Below are 27,443 nucleotides of genomic sequence, written 5' to 3'. Positions count from 1 at the left end.
TCATCTCAGGGTTACTGTCTAGCTGGCACACTGTCAACTTAATCTTTTTTTAATATATATTTTTTTAAATATACAATGCTGCTTTTCATGTCCAATAACAGGTTATTTACACACCGTGGTAGTAAAATTGTACACTTGATATTTTATCTAAAACTTTTTAACAATTACACCATACGTTCAATTATGTCTCAATAGCCGTATTTAATACATCATTCTACAAAGTTGTTCACTGCTGCTTCTTCTTCTTCTTCTGTTTCTGCTCACTCTGTATTGAGATGCTGGTCAGAGCCGTTTCATTGCCTGCGAGGGGCATGTGAGGCAGGGACAGCTTGCCCATCTGGGTGGGGTACCTGGTCCTTATCGCATTTCTGAACACAGGCTGGGAGAGCAAAATCTTCAAGTGCTTCTTCATCCCTTTCACCATTTTCGCCTGCTGTCTGTCATCGTCCGCATCCTTCCTTCCACCTGAAAACAGAGGTCTTCATTTCTATGTCTTGAATATCTTAAAATGGATCATTTGTTACTTCAGTGGTTAACTTTGGTCTTACCGAGCAGAAGGTCTTCGTCCAGGTCCAACTCTAGGGCCTCGGATGCTTGTTTGAACCAGGAGTTGTGGTGCTTCTCCTTGCTGTTGTGGAACTCGATCTTCTCTATACTCCTGGCCAGGTTTACTCGCTCCTGTGAAAAGTCACACAACATGATACAGTATTAATCTCTTAACTCATTCAGCGCCAGCTATTAGACGGAGTCCGTCATAGCAAGGCCACGCTTTAAAAGATAGGAGTGCGTCACCTTGTTTGAGGAGTGCGTCACCTTGTTTGTAGAGTTATAACTATATTCTATATTATAGCTATGGATACAATACTATGGCCCATTTGACATCACCTATTTATCGTTCAATAGGTGAAAAATAATGAATTTGTCCATCCATACATTCCCGTGTTATACCGTGGTGAATATTAAGTATGGTTTTAGAGCGGTCTGGGGTAATTCCTGAAATGCTGAGTATAGCCTTATACGTCAATTCTACTATAAACGTTGCCGTTGCTTGCTTGTACACGCTATTATTACCAAATCTATGTCATAGGTATTATGTTTAATCATGAAAGGGGGGGGGGGGGGGGGGGGGGTCGTTTCTGATTATTTGATTGCCAGTAACGACATTCGTATTGAACACTAAAAACGCGTATCAGCCCGATCGGTATAAAAGCATTGCACGATCAAGCTAAAATTGTCATCAGATAGTCCTTACCTGTGATCGGGAGTATTCCAAAAATAATATTCCAATTGTTTGATCGCCATCTGGTACATCCGATGTCCATTTGGTCAACGGCATAACCCACCACAACATATGGATTTGTGGGATTATCTCCCACAAACCTGAACGTTATTGGCATAAATTAGAACGCAGTTACCTTTCTGTGAACGTCTAGCAAAAAACGGTGTTGCAATCTGATGAAAAATGCCGGAGAAATCTACATTAAACAAGTAACTTAAGGTAGATTTCATTCACGTTTTTTTTGCTGCACGCCTGGTGATACTAAATCCAGATTGAACTCTGCCATTGGAAAGGGGAGATTTCGCCCGATCCATAGATGTGCGACTTGGCTATAATAAGGTAATTTATAGGTCTGATATTCTATAATCGTATTTCAAATAGCATGTGTCCGGATGGCAGAATTCAGTACTGTATCTACAAAACCTTCTGTTGAATCATCTTCCCTTTATTCATTTGCTTAGATTTTTTGTACACGTGATCTCAAGAAGGTGCTGAATGAGAAATGTTCATGTATGGTACATTTTAGCATGGTGTTATTCACCGTCGAAGATGAAAAGATTTTTTTTAAAGAAATTGATATTCTACTTTGGTTCATTTTACTCAAGCTTAGTAACAATATTTCTGACACTGGGAATACATTCCCTGCGATCCATAGATGTCCCTAGATACCAAGAACATGCAAATGGACCTTGTAGAAGTGGAGCAATCTTCCATTTACTTAGGTATGTATTTTTAGGCAGATTTTCTGAAAATAGGGCTAGGGCTCAAGAGGTTAAGACGGGTGTCTTTGTAGCCTGTTCTACACGGTCGTGCCCAAGGAGGGAACGATGAGGTGAACCTCAGTGCTTAATGTGGTCCATTAAATTTAACGTTGAACCTTTAGTTCAACCCGGTGCTGGATCACTCCATAGCAAAGAGGCGCGTCACGAAATTCGGTTACCATTGTGAATGCGGAGCGCATTCGGACACGTGCTCCTAAATAAATATTCTGGTTTGCAGAAATCTATTTTAGTCACGAATGCGAGTGAAACGCTTGCACCATCCAGTCCTGGCTTGTTTAGGCAGAATCACTAATACACAACACTCTCTCACTCACACACACACGAGAGAGAGAATGGATTATAGCAGACTTAATGATTTAATGAGAGAGAGAAAGGACCGCAGCTTAGCATCATTAATTAACCATCTCCACTAACTATCTCCCAGTGCTCCCATATGAGCTCCAGGATGACTCCAGGATTAGTTAACTGTTTTGGGACCAGATTAGTTGACATTAGCAGCTAATGTTAATAGCTTAGGTCGTTGAACTGTGTGTAGGATATAATCTTTACTCGCACATGTGCTCCTAAATAATTTTTCCGGTTCGTGCACATTTATTTTATAGGCATATGCAGGTGAAACGCTTAAACCTTAAACCCTGGTCTCTCGACTGTTGGTATACAGTAGGTCTGCGTGCATCAACTCGCTCGCCATCGTTTACAGATACATTTTCTGCGCAAGGTCCTTTCTTTCAAACTAATTCTTTATTGTTTGCATTGTGTGTTACATTTGTATATGTAACAAAGTATTTTTACATTAAAAAGAGTTTTTACATCAAAAGTATTTACTCCTATATTTACTTAAGTACGTTCTATTTTTGGCCATTAAAGTATCAAGTATTATATCATTTGTTTAATGTAAAAGAGACATCCTTTCATAGCTGATGTTTTGTTCATGATGATTTAAAAAAAGGGACCATCCCAAAACCTTGGGACTTAGAATATTTTCCAAGAACAGAAGGAGTACCCATTGTTGTGGGCAACTGCTGAATCTCACCTGAATGACGGACATGCATTTGGTCTGTACAGGAAACATGGGAAGGTCCTCATCCTTTCCAAGACTCTGGTAGATCTTTCTGAAGTTGATCATATCATCTGGACCAATCAGGAGTAAGCTGAGACCCTCTTTAGCAGCTCTTGCTGTCCGACCGCTACGATGAACATATGTCTCGGTTGTTCTGGGAACCTGGCGTGAAAACAATTAATGCAAATTTTTATAAAATGGTACACACAAATAAACCCCTGAAAGCACCACGATACATATTCAACTCCCAAATAGCGATGCCATTCAATTCAAGAATATAAATATCTTCTAACTCATAGCTTTAGATTTCTGTGGCAACACTATGCTTTTGTTGACATTTGGATTAATGATTGGGCCCTTAACATGTACAATCTGTAATGCTGTCAAACGGCAACCTCTACTAGGCTAGAGCCATATGAAATCGTACATTTTTTTTTATTCCATTTAATTTGTTCCCAAATTCTGTTTTTTTCCGTTTTTTTATATTTCAGAATACCATCAGAAATAGTGTCTAAGTGGGAATGAATAAATGTCCACAATTTAATAAGATGTAACAGTCCATTTAATGTTTTTAAGTGCTGCAACTCAGAAATAGTTACATTTTAAAGTGCTTATAAGCTTCTTCTCATTGCTTCAACTAAACAAAACATTCCCTTCTGAGTTTTTAAACACATTTTAAGCAAACTTTTCACTCTGTGCTTCAAGTAAAAAAGAGAAATAACTAAACAAAACACTCCACTCTTTTGCACTGGATGATGACACTATGAAGTGGGTAATACCACCGATTGTTAGCTCTTGAGTCGATCCTTTTGCCTGTTTTTGATGCGGCTCTGCTCTGAATTTAGGGCTTAGTGCGGAATTTCTTATATTTCTTTACGACGTTAACACATCAAGTGCCGTTTATCAGGGGGCACTGTGGGCCTTTAGTGCCAACACTCTGGTCAATGAGATAAATGCCAGTGTTTTGCAGTGCTAAACCTATATTAAATATTATAGCTATGGATCTAATAACGCCGTCGATTGTCAGTGAGTTTCTTCCGGTCAACATGCAAAAAACAGATAATTTTTCCATCAATACATTTCCTTTTTATACCATGGTGAATACGAGCATAGTTCCAGCGCGATTCTGTGTAATCCCAGGGAACGCAGCCAAAACAGCCCTTATCTGCATTTCACTATTTATGGTGCCATTTCTCACTTGATTATTGAATCGATCTGAAATCAACGCTAGATTATCTGTATTATGTTTCCTCTTGCATTCACGAAAGGGGGTGGTTCTATGCTTCGAGCGCCACCAACGGCAAACATTACACAGTACATTACAGACACACGCTGCAATCGCGGCGAAAAAATCATCGGATCAACGCAAGATTGGTAACATATACAATGGGGGAAATAAGTATTGAACACATCAACATTTTGTTCAGTAAATGTATTTCCAATGAGCGTATTCAAGCGAAATCTGCACCAGACGTTTGTATTAACTCAAGAAATCCAGACAAGAAATCTAAACATTAAAGTCCATACGTAAATAAAGTTATGTGTAATAAAGTGGAATGAAACAGGAAAAAAGTATTGGACACACTAAGAAAAAGCAGTACACCACAGCAAGGAACTAGCTGAAAACCAAAACTAATTAGGAGGCAACTCTACCTCCTATCTGTGCTAATAATGTCAACTGGGTTAGAATATATTGATGGGTTATAAAATGTTTTTTTTTGTTACCAAGGTGCCACACAAGAGACATCAACTGATGGGTAAAAGCAAAGGGCTCTCAAGACCTTCACAAACAGATTGCAAAACGTGGAGTGGATTCCAGCTTACTCCGGCCCCTGCAGAAATACACCACCCCACCAACAGTCAAGATTGAACTTTTTAACTTACAAACCCTCAAGGAAAAATCCTCTCTCATCCACCATGACCACATTCTGGAAAAAAATGTGCCTTGTTGAGATCTGGCACCAGCCAGGGGACTATACATCCCTCAACAAGGCATGTCCTCCTGGTTACACATACCTGGAGAAAGCATGCAGCACTGGTAGAGGTGGTGGTTTAGCCATCCTGCACAGGAATGACCTGGACCTGTCTCCCCTCCCTCTGCCTGCACCTTCTTCATTTGAATGTCTTGGATTTAAATGCAAACCTCCCTCCACTATGACAGTATTACTAATTTACCGGCCACCTAAACCAAACTACCTTTTTATCCCAGAACTGCACGATCTCCTCACAACTCAACATCCTAATTTTAGGCAGGGATTAAAGCAAAAAAAATCTCCTGACTGAATTTCTTCAGGCCAAGTCATATTCTTATTTTAATCTCCACTATTTTTTTTAATAGCGTTAGCGTTTTAAGGGAGCCTACTTGTAGAGCCTACTGTCCTAACAAACAATGTGGAACGCCCTACCCAAAGCTGTAAAGGAATGTGAATCCCTGCCCACATTCAAAACCGCTCTTAAAGAGCACCTACGGGAGGCTGCAATTCGAAACTGGCCACCGTAAATGCCCAAAACCCCCACCACCTCCTAATAGACAGTCTCCTCACCACCGCATGTATATATTCCCTCCCCGCCGTATGTATATTTCCCTCCCACCCACCCACCCCCTCCTAATGTACAGTCCCCTCCCCATCATATGTATATACTCTGTCAGGATCTAGGGGTAACAGTACTGTATATTTGAATACCGTTATGTCACAAATGTATCAGTACTAAATACCTATATGTCCCTATGCCATAAATGTCATGTATGTTGTGTATGTCATAAATGTCTATATGAATTGAATTTTTTTTCCCCATCAATACATTTCCTTTTTATACCATGGTGAATACGAGCATAGTTCCAGCGCGATTCTGTGTAATCCCAGGGAACGCAGCCAAAACAGCCCTTATCTGCATTTCACTATTTATGGTGCCATTTCTCACTTGATTATTGAATCGATCTGAAATCAACGCTAGATTATCTGTATTATGTTTCCTCTTGCATTCACGAAAGGGGGTGGTTCTATGCTTCGAGCGCCACCAACGGCAAACATTACACAGTACATTACAGACACACGCTGCAATCGCGGCGAAAAAATCATCGGATCAACGCAAGATTGGTAACATATACAATGGGGGAAATAAGTATTGAACACATCAACATTTTGTTCAGTAAATGTATTTCCAATGAGCGTATTCAAGCGAAATCTGCACCAGACGTTTGTATTAACTCAAGAAATCCAGACAAGAAATCTAAACATTAAAGTCCATACGTAAATAAAGTTATGTGTAATAAAGTGGAATGAAACAGGAAAAAAGTATTGGACACACTAAGAAAAAGCAGTACACTAAGAAAAAGCAGTACACCACAGCAAGGAACTAGCTGAAAACCAAAACTAATTAGGAGGCAACTCTACCTCCTATCTGTGCTAATAATGTCAACTGGGTTAGAATATATATATATTATAAAATGTTTTTTTTTGTTACCAAGGTGCCACACAAGAGACATCAACTGATGGGTAAAAGCAAAGGGCTCTCAAGACCTTCACAAACAGATTGCAAAACGTGGAGTGGATTCCAGCTTACTCCGGCCCCTGCAGAAATACACCACCCCACCAACAGTCAAGATTGAACTTTTTAACTTACAAACCCTCAAGGAAAAATCCTCTCTCATCCACCATGACCACATTCTGGAAAAAAATGTGCCTTGTTGAGATCTGGCACCAGCCAGGGGACTATACATCCCTCAACAAGGCATGTCCTCCTGGTTACACATACCTGGAGAAAGCATGCAGCACTGGTAGAGGTGGTGGTTTAGCCATCCTGCACAGGAATGACCTGGACCTGTCTCCCCTCCCTCTGCCTGCACCTTCTTCATTTGAATGTCTTGGATTTAAATGCAAACCTCCCTCCACTATGACAGTATTACTAATTTACCGGCCACCTAAACCAAACTACCTTTTTATCCCAGAACTGCACGATCTCCTCACAACTCAACATCCTAATTTTAGGCAGGGATTAAAGCAAAAAAAATCTCCTGACTGAATTTCTTCAGGCCAAGTCATATTCTTATTTTAATCTCCACTATTTTTTTTAATAGCGTTAGCGTTTTAAGGGAGCCTACTTGTAGAGCCTACTGTCCTGACTGTGACTATATACCCTACTGTTGTGGTTGTTGTGCCAGGCAGGGAGGCTGTGTGCTGGAGAGCGTGAATGCAAGTCTTGTGGCTAGCTTCTGATTGATGGCGAGCTAGCACCTTTCCCATTACTTTGAACCATGAACTAAACGGCTTGTTATCATACAAACAAGGGACTAAACACGTTTAGCAATTATGCCACAACAACAATGGACAGTCTCCTCCCCACCGTTTGTATATATTTTTTACCACCCACCCACCCCCTCCTAATGTACAGTCTCCTCCTCATCATATGTATATATTTACTGTTAGGATCTCTGGGTAACAGTACTGTATATTTGCATATCGTATATGTGACATGTAACAGTACTATACCTGTAAGTCATGTATGTCCCTATGTCATAAATGTCATGAACTGTATGTTGTGTATGTCATAAATGTCACTGAATTGAAAATGGGGGACCCCGATGATGTAAACAAGACAAACATCTTTCTCTGGTCTGCATCCCCTTAACAATTGTGTGTATTGAGCCATACTGTATTGTACCCATTCTGCAATTGTGTGTATTGCTACTGGATTTACCAGATCCAGAGTGAATGAATGAAAACTTTATTTAATACACGAGACCCTCTTCTTGGGACCAAGTAAGGTTGTCGATAATCCAATGTATAGTTACCCCACCCCGCCTACCCAACCACCTCCTGCTGGACCTACAAAAGGCCTTCGACACTGTCAATCACTCCATTCTAATGGACAAGCTAAAAGCAATTGGTTTTGATAGCTTATCAGTGAGCTGGATGCAATCCTACCTGGAGGGGAGAGAACAGATGGTAGAGGTAAACGGTACTCTATCCCCCCCCCTCACAGTGAGCTGTGGTGTTCCACAAGGAAGCATACTAGGACCGCTACTCTTCCTAATTTATGCAAATGACATGTCGTCAGCCTGTGACTGCAACTTGTTCCTGTTTGCGGACGACTCAGCCCTGCTGGTCTCTGACAAGAACAAATTGCAGGTTGAAAAAACCCTCAGCACGGAACTAGGCAAAATCTGCATATGGCTCGCTGATAACAAACTATCATTACACATGGGCAAAACAGAGTCCATTCTCTTCGGTTCAAATAACAAACTCAGCAAGACCGACGGATTCTCAGTTACAGTGGGTGACAATATTGTCACAAGGAAAGACGAAATTACCTACCTGGGTTCCATCCTAGAGGCAAATCTTTCCTGTGACAAAATGGCATCCAATGTAATAAAAAAAGTCAACCAACGAACTAGATTCTTGTACCGGATCTCCTCTCTGGTAAACAAGAATACCCTGAAGACTCTGGCAGGAGCACTCATTCAAGGGTACTATGACTATGCGTGCACCTCATGGTACCAAAGCACCTCAAAGGCGCTTAAAACAAAATTACAAACATCACAAAACAAACTGGTCAGACTACTACTTGACCTGAACCCCAGAACCCACCTCACCCCTGCCCACTTTGCCAACCTAGGATGGCTTAGAGTAGACGACAGAGTACAGCAACTTGCAATGGGCCTGGTCTACAAGATACACTATACGACCGGGGTGCCCATGTACATGTCAAAATACTTCCCAAAGGTCAGTGAATACCACAACCACTACACCAGAGAAAGCTCAACAAATCATGTTAAACCCAGATTCGGCTCAAACAAGGGACTAAACACGTTTCGCAATTATGCCACAACAATGTGGAACGCCCTACCCAAAGCTGTAAAGGAATGTGAATCCCTGCCCACATTCAAAACCGCTCTTAAAGAGCACCTACGGGAGGCTGCAATTCGAAACTGGCCACCGTAAATGCCCAAAACCCCCACCACCTCCTAATAGTCTCCTCACCACCGCATGTATATATTCCCTCCCCGCCGTATGTATATTTCCCTCCCACCCACCCACCCCCTCCTAATGTACAGTCCCCTCCCCATCATATGTATATACTCTGTCAGGATCTAGGGGTAACAGTACTGTATATTTGAATACCGTTATGTCACAAATGTATCAGTACTAAATACCTATATGTCCCTATGCCATAAATGTCATGTATGTTGTGTATGTCATAAATGTCTATATGAATTGAAAATGGGGGACCCTGATGTAAACAAGACAAACGTCTTTCTCAGGTCTGCATCCCCTTAACAATTGTATGTATTGAGCCGTACTGTATTGTACCCATTCTGCAATCTGTTAAATAAAGTTTTCATTCATTCATTCATTCCAATGTACCACCCCACCTACCCAACCTCCTCCAATGTATATACTCTCTTTTTTTAGACTATTTTTGTATCACAAACAATACTGTATTTGTAAATCTGGTATGTCATAAATGTATAGATGTAGCAGTATTGTCTATTTGTATGTCATGTTATGATGAATTGAAAATGGGGGACCCTGATGTAAACAAGACGAAAGTATTTCTCTGGTCTGCATCCCCATAACAATTGTGTGTATTGAGCCGTACTGTATTGTACCCATTCTGCAATTCTGTTAATAAAATGTTCAATCAATCAATATTTAACAGATTGCAGAATGGGTACAATACAGTATGGCTCAATACACACAATTGTTAAGGGGATGCAGACCAGAGAAAGACGTTTGTCTTGTTTACATCATCAGGGTCCCCCATTTTCAATTCATAGTGACATTTATGACATACATGACATTGACATCATGACATAGGGACATACAGGTATATAGTACTGTTACATTTGTGACATATACGATATGCAAATATACAGTAATGTTTAGGGATGGGTACCCTTCACATTTGAACCGATACGGTACCGGTACCTGTGAATCGATACCGGTACCCAACGGTACCTTTTTTCGGTACTTTAGTCTCAAACATTTTTATTTACCTACCTCAGTCGTGAAAAAAATAATCCAAACTTCAAATAACTACAATTTCGACCGTTTTCGGCTTGCCATTGCTCCGACTGCTTTGTTGTTGAATCAAGTCAAATCCTAGGTAAGCATATATTGTGTGTGTGAACGTTGACATGAAAAAAAAAGCAAAAAAAAAAAAGTATATTAAAAAAAAAAAAAAAAAAAAGTATCTCACTTGAATCGATACTCTGTAGTACCGACGTGTTTCGGTTCGGTACCTCAAAAGTACCGAATTCGGTACCCATCCCTAGTAATGTTACCCATATATCCTGACAGAGATTATACATATGATGGAGAGGAGACTGTACATTAGGAGGGGGTGGGAGAAAATATACAGTACTGTTACCCATAGATCCCAACAGAGATTATATACATTTTATTTTACCTTTATTTTACCAGGTAGTCAGTAGTCACTTGAGATCAAAGATCTCTTTTTCGAGCAAGACCTGGCCAAAATGGCAGCAAAAACAAACATACAAAATACACAAAACACAGACAGAGACATAAATATACATGATATGATGGGGAGGAGACTGTACATTAGGAGGGGGTGGGTGGGAGAGAAATATACAGTACTGTTACCCATAGATCCTAACAGAGATTATATACATATGATGGGGAGGAGACTGTACATTAGGAGGGGATGGTAGAAAAAAGATACATACGGTGGGGAGGAGACTGTCTACAGATACACCTGTGTGATGTTGCTACGGAGTTAAGCTAATAAACTTATACTCACAACCACAGCAGGGGACTCACGTATTGTACTGTGAAGTAACATGACAATGACAAACGTGTTGTTTCTGTTTTTCTTTTTGACATAGTTGCGGCACACGGAACAAGTTAACAACTCACCACTACAGCCCCCAGTAGCGCTGCCTAGCCAGTAGCCAGTCTCTTCAAACGTCCTCTCCTCTCAAAACTTTCTTTTGTTAGGTGGTCCCGCTGATCCTTTTCATCTGAGAAACCCGCGGTGGGTTTACTTTTTAGTGGCCGGCTTACTCCTTCCATTTAACCGACGCTATTAAGCTATCGTTAGCAAATCGGTATAGCAGCGAGTGCAAGCAGCGTGGTGGCTGTGACGTCGGTCAACAAGCAGAGTTGACGCGCAAGGCTGCAAAAAAGGCGACTCGTAAAACCAAAACACACCGCAGTTTTTAATTATTTTACATGACTATTTTGTTACCCTGCCATGTGGCGGACAGACTTCTCAGACCTCGCAAATGTGTAACTCGCCCAATAGCCTGCAGCTGCAACTGCGGAGCGAGCCTCCGGAGCGAGCAGCGTAATCCCGTCTCTCGAGTCGCTGAGTGATGACTGCTTGGCGCGGCGCGGCAGAATTTTTTTTTCTTCATATTTGGCGCCTCTGATTGGCTAAATTTTTGTTTCAATGTGTATGCATCTACAAATCATATTATACCAGGTAGCCAATTCCGTCAGACTGCGAATCAAATGGACGGATCTCCCCAATCAAATTGACGTCGACACCCCCTCCTCCCCCCCTGCATCTGAACTACTACAACTACTGGACTGCCTCCACCTCACACAGCACGTCGATGTCCCAACACACAACAGGGGACACACACTCGACCTGGTCATCAGTGACTGCCCTGATCAGCAACCTGCTGGTATACGAGATGGGTGTGTCTGACCACAGGGTCATCTCAATGGAGCTGCCATTCCCCTCCCCCCACGACAAGCCCAAACGCCAAATTCACTTCAGGAACATCAAAAACATCAACCCTGACACCATAGCCCTGGACCTCCATCATCATCTCTCTGCAACCCCTTCATCTGCCACTGAATCAGTTGACCTATACAACAGCACCCTAAGCCGGCTCCTGGATCTTCACGCCCCAGTCAAAATAAAATCAGTCTCCTTCTCACGCTCCTCCCCCTGGTTTACCAGTGAGCTGCGGAAACTGAAGGCAACAGGCCGTGTCCTTGAGCGCCGTTCCAAGGCGTCAGGGCTCACTGTCCACAGAGAGGCATACAGAGACCACCGGAAGGCCTACACAAAGGCCCTCAGAGATGCACGGACATCATTCTACTCCAACATCATCAACAACAGCCCCGGTAACTCTCCACCATCAATAATCTCCTCAAATCAGCCACTCACAATGACACCACAGACGATAAATGCAACAGCATCCTTAACGCCTTCAGGTCTAAGGTCAACACCATCCGCTCCGCCCTCTCACTCCTCCACTCCACCTCCCCTGACCGCCGCCCCACAGCCAGGGATCTCCCAGCCTCTCCGCTGCTTGGCCAACATCTCGCAGCGAGAAGTTGAGGACATTATCACCAAAATGAAACCTTCCACTTGCTCTCTTGACCCCTTCCCCACAGCCCTTGTAAAAACACATCTAACTGCCATAAGTCCTCTCATCACCACAGCCATTAACCACTCCCTCCAAGCCGGCCATGTTCCACCTGCTCTAAAAACAGCCATCATTACACCCCTCCTGAAAAAAACCCACCCTCGACCCGGAAGTTCTCTCTAACTACAGGCCCATCTCCAACCTGCCCTTTCTCTCCAAGGTGCTGGAAAAGGTAGTGGCCGCCCAAACCACCTCAAACACAATAACTTATAACTTATTATACTAATGACCTTCTGATAGCTGCCGACGGTGGCCAAAACAGAAGCCATTTTAATCACTTTGAACTGCAACCTCTGTATGAAAAGTGCTATACAAATAAAGTTATTATCATTATTATTATTAATCGGCACCCCACACCAAACCAAATCATCCCCAATAACCAGCATCACCTTTTCCAGCCAGAACCTCCCCCTCTCACCTGTAATAACGAACCTGGGCATAAAAATGGACCCCCAACTGACATTTGACTCCCACATTAACACTTTGATTGCCAAACCCGAGTTTTCTCGGGTTTACCCCCCGCGGGTTGAATGCCCACTCACGAGAATTCTCGTATTTTCTAGTTTATTTTTTTAATTAGCGATCTGAAATCATATTTCATCAACCGAGTCTACCGTTGGAAATTCAGCCACTCCAGGCACTCAGATGTGAAAAAAGCGCCCCCTATCGTCTCCCAGATGGTAATTCACCCTTTTGGATTGAACTCAATGAAAATGAATGAGAAAGAAAATCCCTGACTCCACATTTTACTTCTCACTCACACAGCCGGGGTCGATCAGCTCCACTAGTGAGCCTCAGAGCAGCAGGGATTATGTGTTTTTACAGTATACACGGTGAATCAATAAAAGGATCGATTTTTTCAAATGGCGATCAGGAATTGGAATAATCCATTTGGATACCATCTGATCTCAGGTAAGGAATCTATGTTACCAGTCTTAGGATAATCAGACTCGTTTTCACGGAGATATAAGCTTTTATGTGATTATGTGATATGGCTGATTGACTGTGCGAGCGGTCAGGAAATAGGAGAATCGATTTTCAGCTTGCGGCCAGAGCGTGCATGCGTACACATATACTATCGATAATCTAGCGTTTATTTGAAAACGATTCATAAATAGGCCGAAAAATGACAACGTTCTAGAATATTCCAGTAAAGGGCGATTATCATGGAATGTCTTAATTTTTCCATGAAAACGAGTGCTTTTCAAAATGCTAGAAAACGGAAATGAAGCGATAAAAAAACAATCTGCTATGACAATGTTGACTGGAAAATGAGTCTTTGATAAGCGACGGGCAGATTAGACACATAATTTAAAACATAGATTAGGCGATATTAACGTTAACACTTTGACTGCCGGAAAACGCTTAAAAGCGTCATTCCCGGCCATGCTCAAGTTGCAGAGGACGCTTTACAGCGTCTTTAATATCAATATTTCAAAAATCTGGGATCGGATTCATATTTCCCCTCCGCTGGCCTGAGATCCACCAGGAGGACCCACTGAGCTCTCTGGCGGTTCAGGAGCGCCATCTGGTGGCCGATCGGCGCAATCGCTTAACAGGAAGTGCCGTAGAGGTTGTGCTGGTCTGCCATATTACTTCCGGGCACTCGCTATAGGTCCCGGGACTCGATCTCGACACACTACATAGCGATCGATTGCCAATAACTCGATAAACAACATGATTTGGACGTATATACCATTATACAAGCTGGAGATGGACCGGGTAAATCGACATCCCATAATGGTAAAATGTCTACTCTACGATGATCGCCCAACGGCGCGCGGAGACTGGGGTGAGTTTTAGCGTGTAAAATTACCGTCTTCGATACTAACTGCTATTATCAACATTTGACCCACATTAGATGATTGGTATAACGCTGCCCACGGAATTATAAACGCCCCCTAGCCCATCCGGTCAACATCAGATGACGTGTAGTAACTTCTAGAAGTACGTCTAGTTGGAATTTTTTATATCGCGCTGATTGCCATAAAACTGTATTGCATCATCAATATAATGTATTTGGGGCTATAGATCACGTTCTGGAGAAAGCTGCAGAAAGAGATGAAAACATACTTATAGATTAGACCATACTTTACTATGAATATGTGAATGAAAAAGTTTAACGTTGCTACACAATGAACAATACATATAGGACTTTGAATGGGCCCTAATAATGGCAATGTAGCAATAGAATTTAAAAAGTTATAGCCCTGCAAAGAAGGGGACTTTCTCTATAGACAAATAGAGCCGGCAACCTACGGTTGATAATGAATTTAACCCATGGCACCCAAAGTGTTAACATTGAAGTGGTGCTGGGCATTCAAGGAGGTAAAAAGGAATTAAGCTTGGGCAGTGAAAGTGTTAAGCACCTGTGCAAAACCTCATTCTTCCACCTTAGAAACATAGCAAGACTCCGTCCCACACTCACCCTGCCAGATGCGGAAAAGCTCGTTCATGCCTTTGTCTCCTCAAGGCTTGACTACTGGAACGCACTGCTCATCGGGATCCCTAGCAAGAGCATCCAGAAGCTCCAACACATCCAGAACTGTGCTGCTAGGATCCTGATGAGAGTGCGGAAATATGATCACATCACACCCATACTCCATTCCCTACACTGGCTCCCTGTCTCCTCCAGGTTTGAATACAAGGTCTCCCTGCCATCAGTGCATCCACAGCAACGCCCCCTCCTATCTAAGGCCATGGTTAGACTAGTGTATTTGTGGCGTTTTTTTTATACGTTTTTGAATACGTTTCATGTCCCTATTACACAGAAATGCGTTTTTTGGCGTTTTTTTGTGGATACGGCTGAAACGCAAAATTGTGTTTGCGTTTTGGAGAAACGCTAAAAAACGCGCAGACAACAGCGTGTAGTCTGCATGAGCCGTTGTTGCGAAAACGCCCATGCGCAGTAGATACCATCTGCGTGCCCTTCCGGTGACAGAGAGCTGTCCCAAACCAAATAGCTGCAGCTACTATGTGTTGTCAAGTTATTGTTATAAAAGAGCTTATCGCTCCCCCGACCGACCTCCACCCGCTCTGGACACTCAAACACACTCCAACCCATACACAGGACACACCTCTGCACCATGGGTGACCGGGCCTTTTGCTCAGCTGCTCCTCGGCTGTGGAATGCCCTCCCCGACCATCTGAGAGCACCACAGTCCGTTGAGGTTTTTAAAAGGGGCCTAAAAACATTTCTTTTTAACAAGGCATTTGCCTGAATTATTCTTTTACTTTTACTTCATTTTTATTATTATTATTTTTATGTTCTTCCATTTCATTGGTTGTTCTACTCATTTTAATTGTTTTTTATTCATTTAACTTTTTATCTTTATCTCCTGTAGCACTTTGAGATTTTCACAAATGTAAAGTGCAGTACAAATTGAATTTTTTATTATTATTATTGTTGCAAATCATGAAAATAAAATTGGCTAAAGACGTATTTCACAACTTCAGAATCTTCCAGTAAGCACCATTGGGGGCATTATCCATAAGTGGAAGCAACATCACTCCATCATCAACCGGCCATGCACAGGTGCTCCTCACAACATTTCTGATCAGGGAGTCAGAAGGATACTTAGAAGAGTAGCCAGAGAGCCATGGACCACTAGGAAAGAGCTCCAGAAAGACTTGGAGGCAGCAGGTACAACTGTGACAGAAAGGACCATAGGCAATGCACTCCACCGCCATGGCCTCTGTGCGCGCTCAGCCAGCAACACTCCACTACTGAAAAAAAGACATGTTGAAGCTTGTTTAATTAAAGTTTGCCTAACAACATTTGGACAAGCCAGTGAATTACTGGGAGCATGTACTCTGGTCAGATGAGACCAAAATGTTACTTTCTGGCTGTCACACAACACACCATGTTTGGAGAAGAAATGGCACTGCACATTACCAGAATAACACTACCAACAGTGAAGTTTGGAGGTGGAAGTATCATGGTGTGGGGCTGCTTCTCCTCTCCTGGTACTGGCAGACTTCATATCATTGAAGGAACAATGAATGGAGCCATGTACAGAGAGATTCTTGAGATGAACCTGCTGCCATCCACCAGGATGCTGAGGATGACACGTGGGTGGACCTTCCACCATGACAACAATCCAAAACATACAGCAAAGGAAACTTGCAGTTGATTTCAGAGAAAGAAAATCAACTTGTTGGAATGGCCCAGTCAATCACCTGACTTAAACCCAATTGAACATTTGTGGAAGCATCTGAAGATCCAGATTCACAAGAGGCCCCTCCGCAATCTTCAAGATTTAAAGACAATCTGTGTAGAGGAATGGGCCAAAATCACACCTGAATACTGTGGGTGATTAGTTACATCATACAGAAGGCATCCTTGGAGCTGTCATTACAAACAAAGGCTTCTCCACTAAGTATTGAATTAATTTCAGTTATCATGTCATTCCACTTTATTACACATAACTTTATTTATGTATGGACTTTAAAGTGGAGATGAAGCAGTGAACAATGTGATCCTAGTTTGTTTGTTGTGTACCTTGTGTAAGACAGGGTTCTATAATCAAATGTGAAATCTATCTTATTTGTCTGAAAAATCAAATATAATATCCCTGTTTTCAACATGGGCGCCGCCATTTTTTGCTGACGTCATGGGGCTTGTTTGGTGTATACACTGCTGGTTAGCTGCCTATAGTGAATGGGTCAGTCAGTAAATAAAATATTGCCTACAACAACGGGACCGCGGTGGTTCTGTTTGTATTGCTCCTGGCTGTTCAAACAAATTTTACCATGTGAGAGAGAGGAAAGTTGGTTAATTTCCACAAACTACCAGTGAAAAAAACAGTGTTGTTGGCACGTTGGCTCAGGCTGGCTGCACTCAGGCGGCGCGACCAGCCTGTTGGACAGGGAAGGAGGATCTGCAGCGAACACTTCATTGCCTCGGATTATGTTGTTGGGGTGGGATGTTTGTCCAGAAGACCACTAATCAGCTGAAGCCGGACGCGGTTCCCTCAGTCTTCGACAGACAGACCGGCCCAGGCAGTTCAGCGTCGTGGAGCATTCAGCCTGCTGGCTACCTAGATCCACTTCAACCAGCGTCGCGGAGCATTCAGCCTGCTGGCTACCTAGATCCACTTCAACCAGCCGAGCGTCGGGAGCTCCAGCAGCTTGTCGATGTGCTAATAGCCTGGAGCCAGCTACCGTTAGCTTGCCGAGGCTCCAGCACACCGACAAGCTGTGTAGCCAGCTACCGTTAGCTTGCCGAGGCTATTAGCACACCGACAAGCTGTGTAGCCAGCTACCGTTAGCTTGCCGAGGCTATTAGCACACCGACAAGCTGTGTAGCCAGCTACCGTTAGCTTGCCGAGGCTATTAGCACACCGACAAGCTGTGTAGCCAGCTACCGTTAGCTTGCCGAGGCTATTAGCACACCGACAAGCTGTGTAGCCAGCAGGCTGAATGCTCCGCGACGCTGGTTGAAGTGGATCTAGGTAGCCAGCAGGCTGAATGCTCCGCGACGCTGAACTGCCTGGGCCGGTCTGTCTGTCGAAGACTGAGGGAACCGCGTCCGGCTTCAGCTGATTAGTGGTCTTCTGGACAAACATCCCACCCCAACAACATAATCCGAGGCAATGAAGTGTTCGCTGCAGATCCTCCTTCCCTGTCCAACAGGCTGGTCGCGCCGCCTGAGTGCAGCCAGCCTGAGCCAACGTGCCAACAACACTGTTTTTTTCACTGGTAGTTTGTGGAAATTAATAGTGATGTGACGTTTGAAGCGAGGCTTCGGAGCTTGTGTCGAGCAATCCAGCTTTTTTTATGTGGAGCCTGTATCGAAGCGCGTATCAGGTGACGTACTGATGACGTCCGAAGCCTCGGTTGGGGGTGTACCGCCCCCGAAGCCTCACTCCGCGTCACTGATCTCAGGAAATGGCTTCGGGGTTGGTTCCCAACGCGTCTCCAACACGGGATCATCCCTATGTTCCCCGGAACATCCCCGCAACACAAGTGTCGACATAGGAATTCATTACGAGTTTCTTTGCGTTGGAGAATCCCGTGGAGTACTGGGAAAGACAAATAAATGTGTATCCTAATAATCCCAACATATATATAACAGATGGTAGCGCGAGGCACCGTCAGTCACGATGGACTTCAAGCGTTGTGAAGTGACTGGCGAGTAGCGGTACTGCGAGTTAAACTCACTCCACTTAAAAAGACACACTTTACACGTCATGAAGAGTGAATTCACCTTGGTGTAGCGGTCTGTGCTGTCACCTGTCGCCCGTGTCACGGCAGACCCAGGTTCTAAACTCCCTCGGGGCATCGAAGAAAGTTAAACACAATGCAAAAAAGGTGACCATTTGATATCATCTCCGTTACATATAAACTTGCTGTAATGTCTAACTTGCTGTGCCTAATCTGATCACATCTGTATGATCCAAATGCAGGATGGCATGTCGATTTTGAGTTGCTTTTTCTGAATAAAAATGAATGAAGCAAGCACTTGTCCCTGCCATCATTCTGTTAGAAAAACACTATATTAAATTATAGAATGTTGTAGTAACACAAGCACTTTCTCCTCTGTCCCTGCCATCATTCTGTTAGAAAAACAGACACATTATTATTTGTTTATTGGCATCATCATCACTCTGCCTGTTCTACATTTATTGTCCACTTGATGGCACAGTAGAGCAAATACACCATGAAGCTTCAACACATGTGTGGTACTATTGGATGGAAAGCCTCAATGCTTCATGAAGCTTCATCTCGCCATCACTAGAAATTAACCAACTTTCCTCTCTCTCACATGGTAAAATTAGTTTGAACAGCCAGGAGCAATACAAACAGAACCACCGCGGTCCCGTTGTTTTGTAGGCAACATTTTATTTACTGACTGACCCATTCACTATAGGCAGCTAACCAGCAGTGTATACACCAAACAAGCCCCATGACGTCAGCAACAAAATGGCCGCGCCCATAATGATAAATGCTTCAAAAATGCACATAACAAATCGTTTTTTCTTAGAAACTGCTTATTTTTATAAAACGTGATTTTTTTCTGTGGCTTATCTAAATACTAATGTGATGCTATGAATATGTATTTATCGCTATGCTTCATCTCCACTTTAATGTTTAGATTTTCTGTCTGGATTCCCTGAGTTAATACCAAAGTCTGGTGAAAATTTCACTTGAATGGCCACATGGAAATATATTTACGGGACAAAATGCTGATGTGTTCAATACTTATTTCCCCCATTGTAGTCCTTACCTTGTATCTGATGTACTGCAAAAAGAATAATCCAATTATCTGCCATTCAAAAGATTCTAGCTTTTAATGCCAATGTGTTACAATGTGTAATAATACTGTGATTACAGTTTTGTAATGCTAAGAACGAATTGCTTAAATAACTTCACCAAGTAAGATAATAGCTAAAGACTGCATAATGTTAGAGATGTTGAGTGTCAAAAGACATACTGTACCTGGTAGTGAATGACATGTTGAACATCTGGGATGTCCAGTCCTCTTGCTGCTACATCAGTGGTCAGCAGAACGCAGCTGGAAATACGAGTGTGGAGATTACTTGTCAATATGGGACTCAGAGTTGGGTAAAGCTGAAGAGTATGTGTGACAAAGCGATCATAGGACATGTCATTATGTCAATCAAGAGGTCTCCATGAGGAAACTACGGTACACATGAGGAAATGTGGCCGTTTCATGCCAAGAAGAACCAACACAAAATGGGAACCACTTTGGAAATACACTTATTTCACCATCTTCCCCAGAGTCAGGTGAGAAGAATGTTTAATCTGTGTGTATCCAGAAGCCCCAGAGAGGGGTCCAGGTGCATGCTAGCCTCGCTTAGCACACTAGAAGCAGTAGAGAGCAGCTAGTCCAGTTCAGTCGAAAGTGAAAAAGAAATGAAAAAAAAACTTTCAACAACTCAATTACCAGTATTACTTAATTGAGTTATCAATAATAACTCAATTAGTCTAGCCTAACAAACACTGACTGCCATGTTGTGTCTATAACAACTCACCTCTCCCTCTCAGCGAACCTCTCCAGGTTTTTGAGGCGCTGTTTCTGGTGCATGTTGGCATGAAGAGGTAGCGGAGTGTCGTCCAAGATGACCAGCAGAGAGTTGAGCCTCTTGATGCAGTCGATGCTGTTGGCGAACACCATGGTGCGCCCGGGGTACTGGAGCAGGAAGTAGTAGAGGTAGAAGTCTTTCTCGTCCTTCTCACAGTGGATCCTCGTCTCCGTCAGGCTCTCCACTGTAGCCTCCTTCCTGGTCAGGTCGATGACTTTGGGCCTGGACCTGATCCCAACCTTCTCCATGAGGAGCTCCAGCTTGCTCCGGTTGTCCGTCCTCTTCTTCTTCTTCTGCATGAAGCGGATCGGGAGGCTGTGGGCCATGGTCAGCGTGGCGGAGAACACAAACGTCTGCCTCTTGGGGTTGAACTGAACAGTGTTTAGCATCTCCAGCAGATTGTCCAGCTCCGCAAAATGGCCTCTTTCCACCATGCGGTCTGCTTCGTCAATGACAAGGCACCTGTAGGATAATGTAAACTTAGACCATTCATATACTAATAACAATAAATAAAATAATAATAATACAAAAGTAAGGGATAGAGGCGTGTGAACCACGACCTACCTGAGCTGTCGGAGGTTCTGAAGATGTGGATTCTGCTCCGTGATCAACTCCCACAGCCGCCCTGGAGTAGCGACAACGATCTCTGGCCTGCGCTTCAGCATCCTCCTCTGTTTCTGCTGTGCCATTCCGCCCACTATTAATGCAGTCTTTATACCTGCAACACAGAAAAACACAGTTTGAGACATAAGAGACCAAAGACGCATCATATTACACAGTATCACCTCATGTACACACATGTGAAGCATCAAGTGCCTGTCGTGAAAACCACTAGAGCAGGTATTTTGTGTACATTCATCTAATGTGAATACGGTGTTTAGTGTTTAGTTGTGGAATGCTCTTGACAACCAGTCTAAAAGGGGATGAGTGTATGCACCAAACTACCAGGACACATTCCTGGTGCATATCAATTCTTGGCAGTTAAAGTGTTTCAGACCGATGACTTACCAGTAAATTTTGCCACGGCATCGATATGGTGTTTGACCTGAACTGCCAGCTCCCTGGTCGGGGTGAGAACCAGTCCGAGCAGAGGTCGATTCTGGCTGCCGGTGCTCTCCGCTGCTGCTTCAGCGGGGGTCTCAAAGTCAAACTCCACATTCTCGATGACTTTGACACATCCAAACCTTTTATCCTCAACCTCTTCACCGAGATCCTCGTCCCCAGAGTTATCTTCCTCATTGCTGTCAATTTCGTCTTCGTCGTCTTCTGCAATGCCTCCGCCCTCCTCCTTCCCAGCCACCATCTCACACTCCTGGTCCTGTTGTGCGGTAGAGTCGGCACTTATTTCCACGTTGCCGTCCCCGCTATCACCAGCCGTATGGCTGGTCTCTGCAGGGGTATCAACATTGGTTTCAATGGAATCGTCTGCCTCAGCAATGGTCTCTTCAGCAACGGTCTCTTCAGCAACGGTCTCTTCGGCCTCATCTGGTAGGTAGAGACTAGTCACCTTTTCTGGCACTTCTTTCTGGTCCTCTGCCTCGTCTTGGTCTTCAGAGCCCTTCTTCCATTCCAGGATTGTGTGAATCATTGGAATTGCAAAAGAAAGCGTCTTTCCACTACCTGTGATTACACACACACACACACACACACACACAGACACAACAATAAGAAGTTGGCATCTAACCAGAGTGCAAAACAGTAAAGTGCATAATAATATACAGTGTAACAAGTTCCATTAGTTTGAGTAATGGAACTAGGAGTTGGGAGAGTGTGTGATCAAATAAACAACTTTTACAGATTCAAACTTTAATAGAGGGCCGTGCACATGAAAACAACAAGCATTGCAGTACAACTTAAACGAACATGCCAACATTTGGGGAAATTAGCTTATAGTCTTCTCCAGAGAGAGACAAGAAGATAATAGATATATACCAGTTTCCTCTCTGTGCGTTCAGTAGAAAGCCCTCTGGCTGCACGTTAGCCTAGCTTAGCACAATGAATGAAAGCGACATGACCGGTTAGCCTAGGCATTGTCTAACTAACACCTCTCCCGAAGGCTAACCGGTCATGTCCACTTCCATTCATTGTGCTAAGCTAGGCTAACATGCAGCTAGATAGCTTTCTACTGAACGTACAGAGCGGAAACTGGTATCCATCTTCTTGTCTCTCTCTGGAGAAGACAATAAGCTCATTTCCCAAAATGTTGGTGTGTTCTTTTAAGACAATCTTCTTGTACAAAACATCTATGCAGTTAAATCTCACCTGTCTCAGCCGCACCCACGATGTCCATTTTATCTCTGATCGCTGGGGGCAAAGCCAGGGCTTGAATAGGGGTGGGTGAACCAAAGCCAAGGCTGCTCAGTGCCCGCAGCACAGGGTCTGGAACAAACAGATCCTTCCATGCGCTCACGTTCACGTTTTGGTCGGCAGAACCAGAACGAGCTGCGTCGGTCCAGTTCTGTGCCTTCTTCTTGGGCAGCTTGGTGACTCTGCTTTGAGAGGACTCTCCCACTGCTTGAGCAGCAGCGTCACCTGCCTGAGACGCCTGGTCCTCGTTTCCCGCCTCTACCGTCTTCTTCTTCTTCTTCTTCCTTTTCTTCTTCTTTTTGTCACTCTTTGTAGTATTTGACTGGTCTTCCTTTTCAGAGCCAACGGCTGAGGCTTTTGACTTGCTTTCTTCAGAGGATTCCTCCTCGCCTCCTTCCTCGCCTGCGACTACCTCAGGGCCTTGGTCCTGTTCCGTCTCCTTTCCTCCTTCCTTGTCTGAGACTACCTCAGGGCCTTGGTCATGTTCAGTCTCCTCCTTTTTCTCTTTTCCATCTAGAGAAACTTCCTCTGGTTCAGCTTTACTCTTCTTTTTCTTCTTCTTCCTCTTCTTCTTCTTCGCTGGTGGTTTCTCAGACGTTTCAGTTATGTCGTCTGTCTCATCTCCCCCTTCGCTCTCTTCCACACATTCCTCTCCAAGTTCCTCAATATATTCCCCTTCGTCCTCCTTTACTTGTTCCTCCTCCTCCACTCTCTCACTGGCTTTTCTTTTCTTGGATTTCTTCGTGTCCTTTAGTTCTTTCCCTGCTTTAGCTGCAGCCTTGGTGGTGTCTATCAGATAGTAATCTGTCAGCTCCTCAAAACACACCAGGCCCCCCATGCCCTCCTCAGAGAACAGACTAGGGTCCAGATCAACGGCTTTCCATTGGCCTTTCACATGGATCGCCTTTCTAGCCAACTTCTGTCGCACGATGGATGGGCGTTTATTACTCACCTGAACCTTCTTCGGCTTCATTTTCCTATAAACACAGTGGACAAAGTAGATTGAGATTATTGCCTGTGTGTGTGTACACGTACGTGCAAGTTACACCCCCGGCCCCATTTCCCCAGTAACTACACCCTATATCAGTCGCTGTAAATAATAATGTTTTCCTACATGCAAAGTCAAATAAGGGTTAAAAAACAATTGAAGAAACAAAAAGAAATATAACACATAGACCCCCCCCCCCCCCCCCCCCCCATGTATTAAATAGGCCCCTGCACTACACTATAGTAAACATCTTTTTTGTTGTGGCTCTGTACTCCAGCACATTGGATTTGAAATGGAACAAAGGAATGGAAATATTATGAAATAATTGTCCCTGGCTTTATGCTAAGAAAGCAGAGACCAATGCCCCTCAAGACATTTGAATGGGACTTAATGGTATTTTAGGTGTACAGTGATGTCCAGAATGACAGAATGACTTCTCAATGTTTTGTGTCCAGTGCCTGGAGGTTCAAAGAAATATGAAAGAAATATAAATCACCCTCCTGTCACTATAAGTGAAGGATAGGTGCAATTTGGCCGACTTCTCCGTTGGCTACCAGGATACAGGTGGACAGGAAAGTCACTGAAACTGCACGTTGGAAACCTTTCAAATATAAAACGGCATGGACAAAGTTACTAACTTCTCATGGTACCAAAGCACCTCAAAGGCGCTAAAAACAAAATTACAAACATCTCAAAACAAACTGGTCAGACTACTGCTTGACCTTACTCCTAGAACCCACCTCACCCCTGCCCACTTTGACAACCTAGGATGGCTTAGAGTAGACGACAGAGTACAGCAACTTGCAATGGGCCTGGTCTACAAGATACACTACACGACCAAGGTACCCATGTACATGTCAAAATACTTCCCAAAGATCAGTGAATACCACGATCACAACACCAGAGGGAGCTCCACAAATCATGTTAAACCCAGATTCGGCTCAAACAAGGGACTAAACACGTTTCGCAATTATGCCACATCAATGTGGAACGCCCTACCCAAAGCTGTAAAGGAATGTTAATCACTACCCACTTTCAAAAAACACTCTAAAAAAACACCTATGGGAGACTGCAATTCGAAACTGGCCCCTGTAAATGTCCTAACACAACCCCCTCCAATGTACAGTCCTCTACCCAACCTCCTCCAATGTACAGTTTCTACGTCAAATGTATATACTCTTTTTTCTGGACTCTTTTCGTATCGCAAACAGTACTGTATTTGCAAATATGGTATGTCATAAATGTATAGATGTACAGTAGCAGTACTGTCTATCTGTATGTCATGTATGTCATATTGCATGTTACGATGAATTGAAAATGGGGGATCCTGATGTAAACAAGACGAAAGTCTTTCTCTGGTCTGCATACCCTTAACAATTGTATGTATTGAGCTGTACTGTACCCATTCTGCAATCTGTTAATAAAGGTTTCAATCAATCAATCAGTCGGGAAGTGTTTTGATTGATTGATTGATTGATTGAAAACTTTATTAACAGATTGCAGAATGGGTACAATACAGTACGGCTCAATACACACAATTGTTAAGGGGATGCAGACCAGAGAAAGACTTTCGTCTTGTTTACATCAGGGTCCCCCATTTTCAATTCATCATATTATAATATGTTAAGTACATCGAGGCTGAGCAGGCTATTAAAATCGTTATGCAGCTAAGTAAGTGTAGGTCACATAATTGAGTACATAACATACAAATTAGTTTAGACTTCCTAACAGTGAGTCATTCAAATAATGAAAACTTAAGTAAGTAATGTTAACGTTAGCGTTAACCAACTACGAAGTAGCCACACTTGCTTGCTAACGTTAGTCCTTATGAGCGGGGCTAAGCAACAAGCTTGCTACGTTATTGGATCATGCTAATTGCGACAATCTTTGATTAATAAAGAGAAAGAAAACATTAAACATTAGAAAAAGTTATATATTGTAGCCAACCTGGAATCCTTGTTGCCAGATCCTTATCGTTGAAATATTGACAGATACGACTACACTCACACATGGCACGAGGGCGCAGCCATTGCAGTTATGATCACGTGGTTTGAAAACTTCTTCTTCTTCTTGCATAGCTTCAGCTTCCATAGTGTTGCTCTACTGCCACCTTCTGAAGCTATTCAATTACAGCATCACCAGTTTTTCCGAGTAGGGTCGAGCTGCAGCCTCGGAGCCTCGGTCCAGATTGGAACTTCCGCCCTGCCCCAGGATTATTACTCCTGTGACAGGGCAATGCGCTGATTGGCGGAAAGTACGGAAGTATCTCGAAGTACGTCTGACGTATCTCGAATTACGTCTGACGTTTCTCTACGTTAGCGAACGTTAAACGTTGTATTCATAAAATAATATAAATTCAGCAGCATGGGGAGGGCCAGGGGGAGGGGAGGTACAGGTAGTAGAAGACATAGAGGTACAGGTCACATAATTATAGTACAGTGGAGAAGTAAAAATAGAATAAAAAGGCAGTGTAAACAATATACAATATTATTAACTCTAATAATAATAACACGCCTCGCGGGCTCATTATAATACGAGAGCCGTGGGTCTGCATTGTATTGAGCGGATCCCCCGGCCGTATTCAAGCGCTGGAGCGCTTTGCGATGGATCAAACTGTATTAATATAGTAGTAATAATAGTAGTTGGCTAGTTGCGCGCTTCTGGCCACCTCCCGCAGTGCGCGCATACACACATACTGTATACAGTACGTGCAAAATTAGTTGTCAAGAGCCAATCGCACAGGTTGCCTCATCTCATCTGGCTCTGCAAATAGATCTAGAGTCTGAATATCATATATAGCCTGCTGATGATCTCTCTCGACTCGAGTCAAATCCATTCTGAGAACGGAATGCAGTGCCCGCGACGAGGGTCTTGATTGATTGATTGATTGATTGATTGATTGATTGATTGAAAATTGTATTAACAGATCATGCTGGACCTACAAAAGGCCTTTGACACTGTCAATCACTCCATTCTTGATTGAACATTTTATTAACAGATTGCAGAATGGGTACAGTACAGTACAGCTCAATACACACAATTGTTAAGGGGATGCAGACCAGAGAAAGACTTTCGTCTTCTTTACATCAGGGTCCCCCATTTTCAATTCATCATAACATATGACATACACGACATACAGATAGACAGTACTGCTACATCTATACATTTATGACATACCAGATTTGCAAATACAGTATTGTTTGTGATACAAAAAGAGTCCAGAAAAGAGAGTATATACATTTGACGTAGAAACTGTACATTGGAGGAGGTTGGGTAGGTGGGGGGGGGGGGGGGGGACTGTACATTGGAGGTGGTTGGGGGGGGGGGGTTGGGTAGGAGGGGTGGGTGGGTGGGGGACACTGTACAACTGTACAAGCAAAACTGTACATTGGAATATTGACAACCATACTTGGTCATTTACTGTACATTGGAGGGGGTTGGGTTACAACACAGGAGCAGAGTATAAACAACAGTACAGTACTGTTTCTCATTCCTGTACTGTTGTTTATACTCTGCTCCTGTGTTGTAACCCAACCCCCTCCAATGTACAGTAAATGACCAAGTATGGTTTTG

The 27,443-nt window shown here is 43.3% G+C and overlaps 1 protein-coding gene across 1 annotated transcript; it reads right to left on the bottom strand.

The window, feature by feature from the left end:
- Positions 1-214: 214 nt before the first annotated feature.
- Positions 215-25,903, bottom strand: ddx24 (DEAD (Asp-Glu-Ala-Asp) box helicase 24). Its single transcript, XM_084309988.1, has 9 exons — positions 25,818-25,903; positions 22,838-23,859; positions 21,584-22,195; positions 21,140-21,293; positions 20,525-21,037; positions 19,968-20,043; positions 3,095-3,283; positions 549-678; positions 215-465 (listed from the first exon to the last, which is right to left on the bottom strand). Exons 2-9 carry the CDS (start codon positions 23,853-23,855, stop codon positions 227-229), a joined length of 2,931 nt encoding a protein of 976 aa, XP_084166114.1. The 5' UTR covers positions 23,856-23,859; positions 25,818-25,903; the 3' UTR covers positions 215-226.
- Between the last annotated feature and the right edge of the window lie 1,540 nt (positions 25,904-27,443).

This window comes from Notolepis coatsorum (assembly GCF_963971535.1).
Source record: "Notolepis coatsorum genome assembly, chromosome: 3".
Lineage (NCBI taxonomy): Eukaryota > Metazoa > Chordata > Actinopteri > Aulopiformes > Paralepididae > Notolepis > Notolepis coatsorum.
This window is presented reverse-complemented; position numbering and strand designations above follow the sequence as displayed.

Bases quoted from the DNA above. Each gene is read 5' to 3' on its own strand.
- ddx24 (XM_084309988.1), bottom strand. From the start codon at position 23,855: ATGAAGCCGAAGAAGGTTCAGGTGAGTAATAAACGCCCATCCATCGTG. The intron at 679-3,094 runs GTGAGATTCAGC...GACTTTTCACAG, and splicing joins AATGCATGTCCGTCATTCAG to GAGCGAGTAAACCTGGCCAG. The intron at 466-548 runs GTAAGACCAAAG...CTCTGTTTTCAG, and splicing joins GGACGAAGACCTTCTGCTCG to GTGGAAGGAAGGATGCGGAC.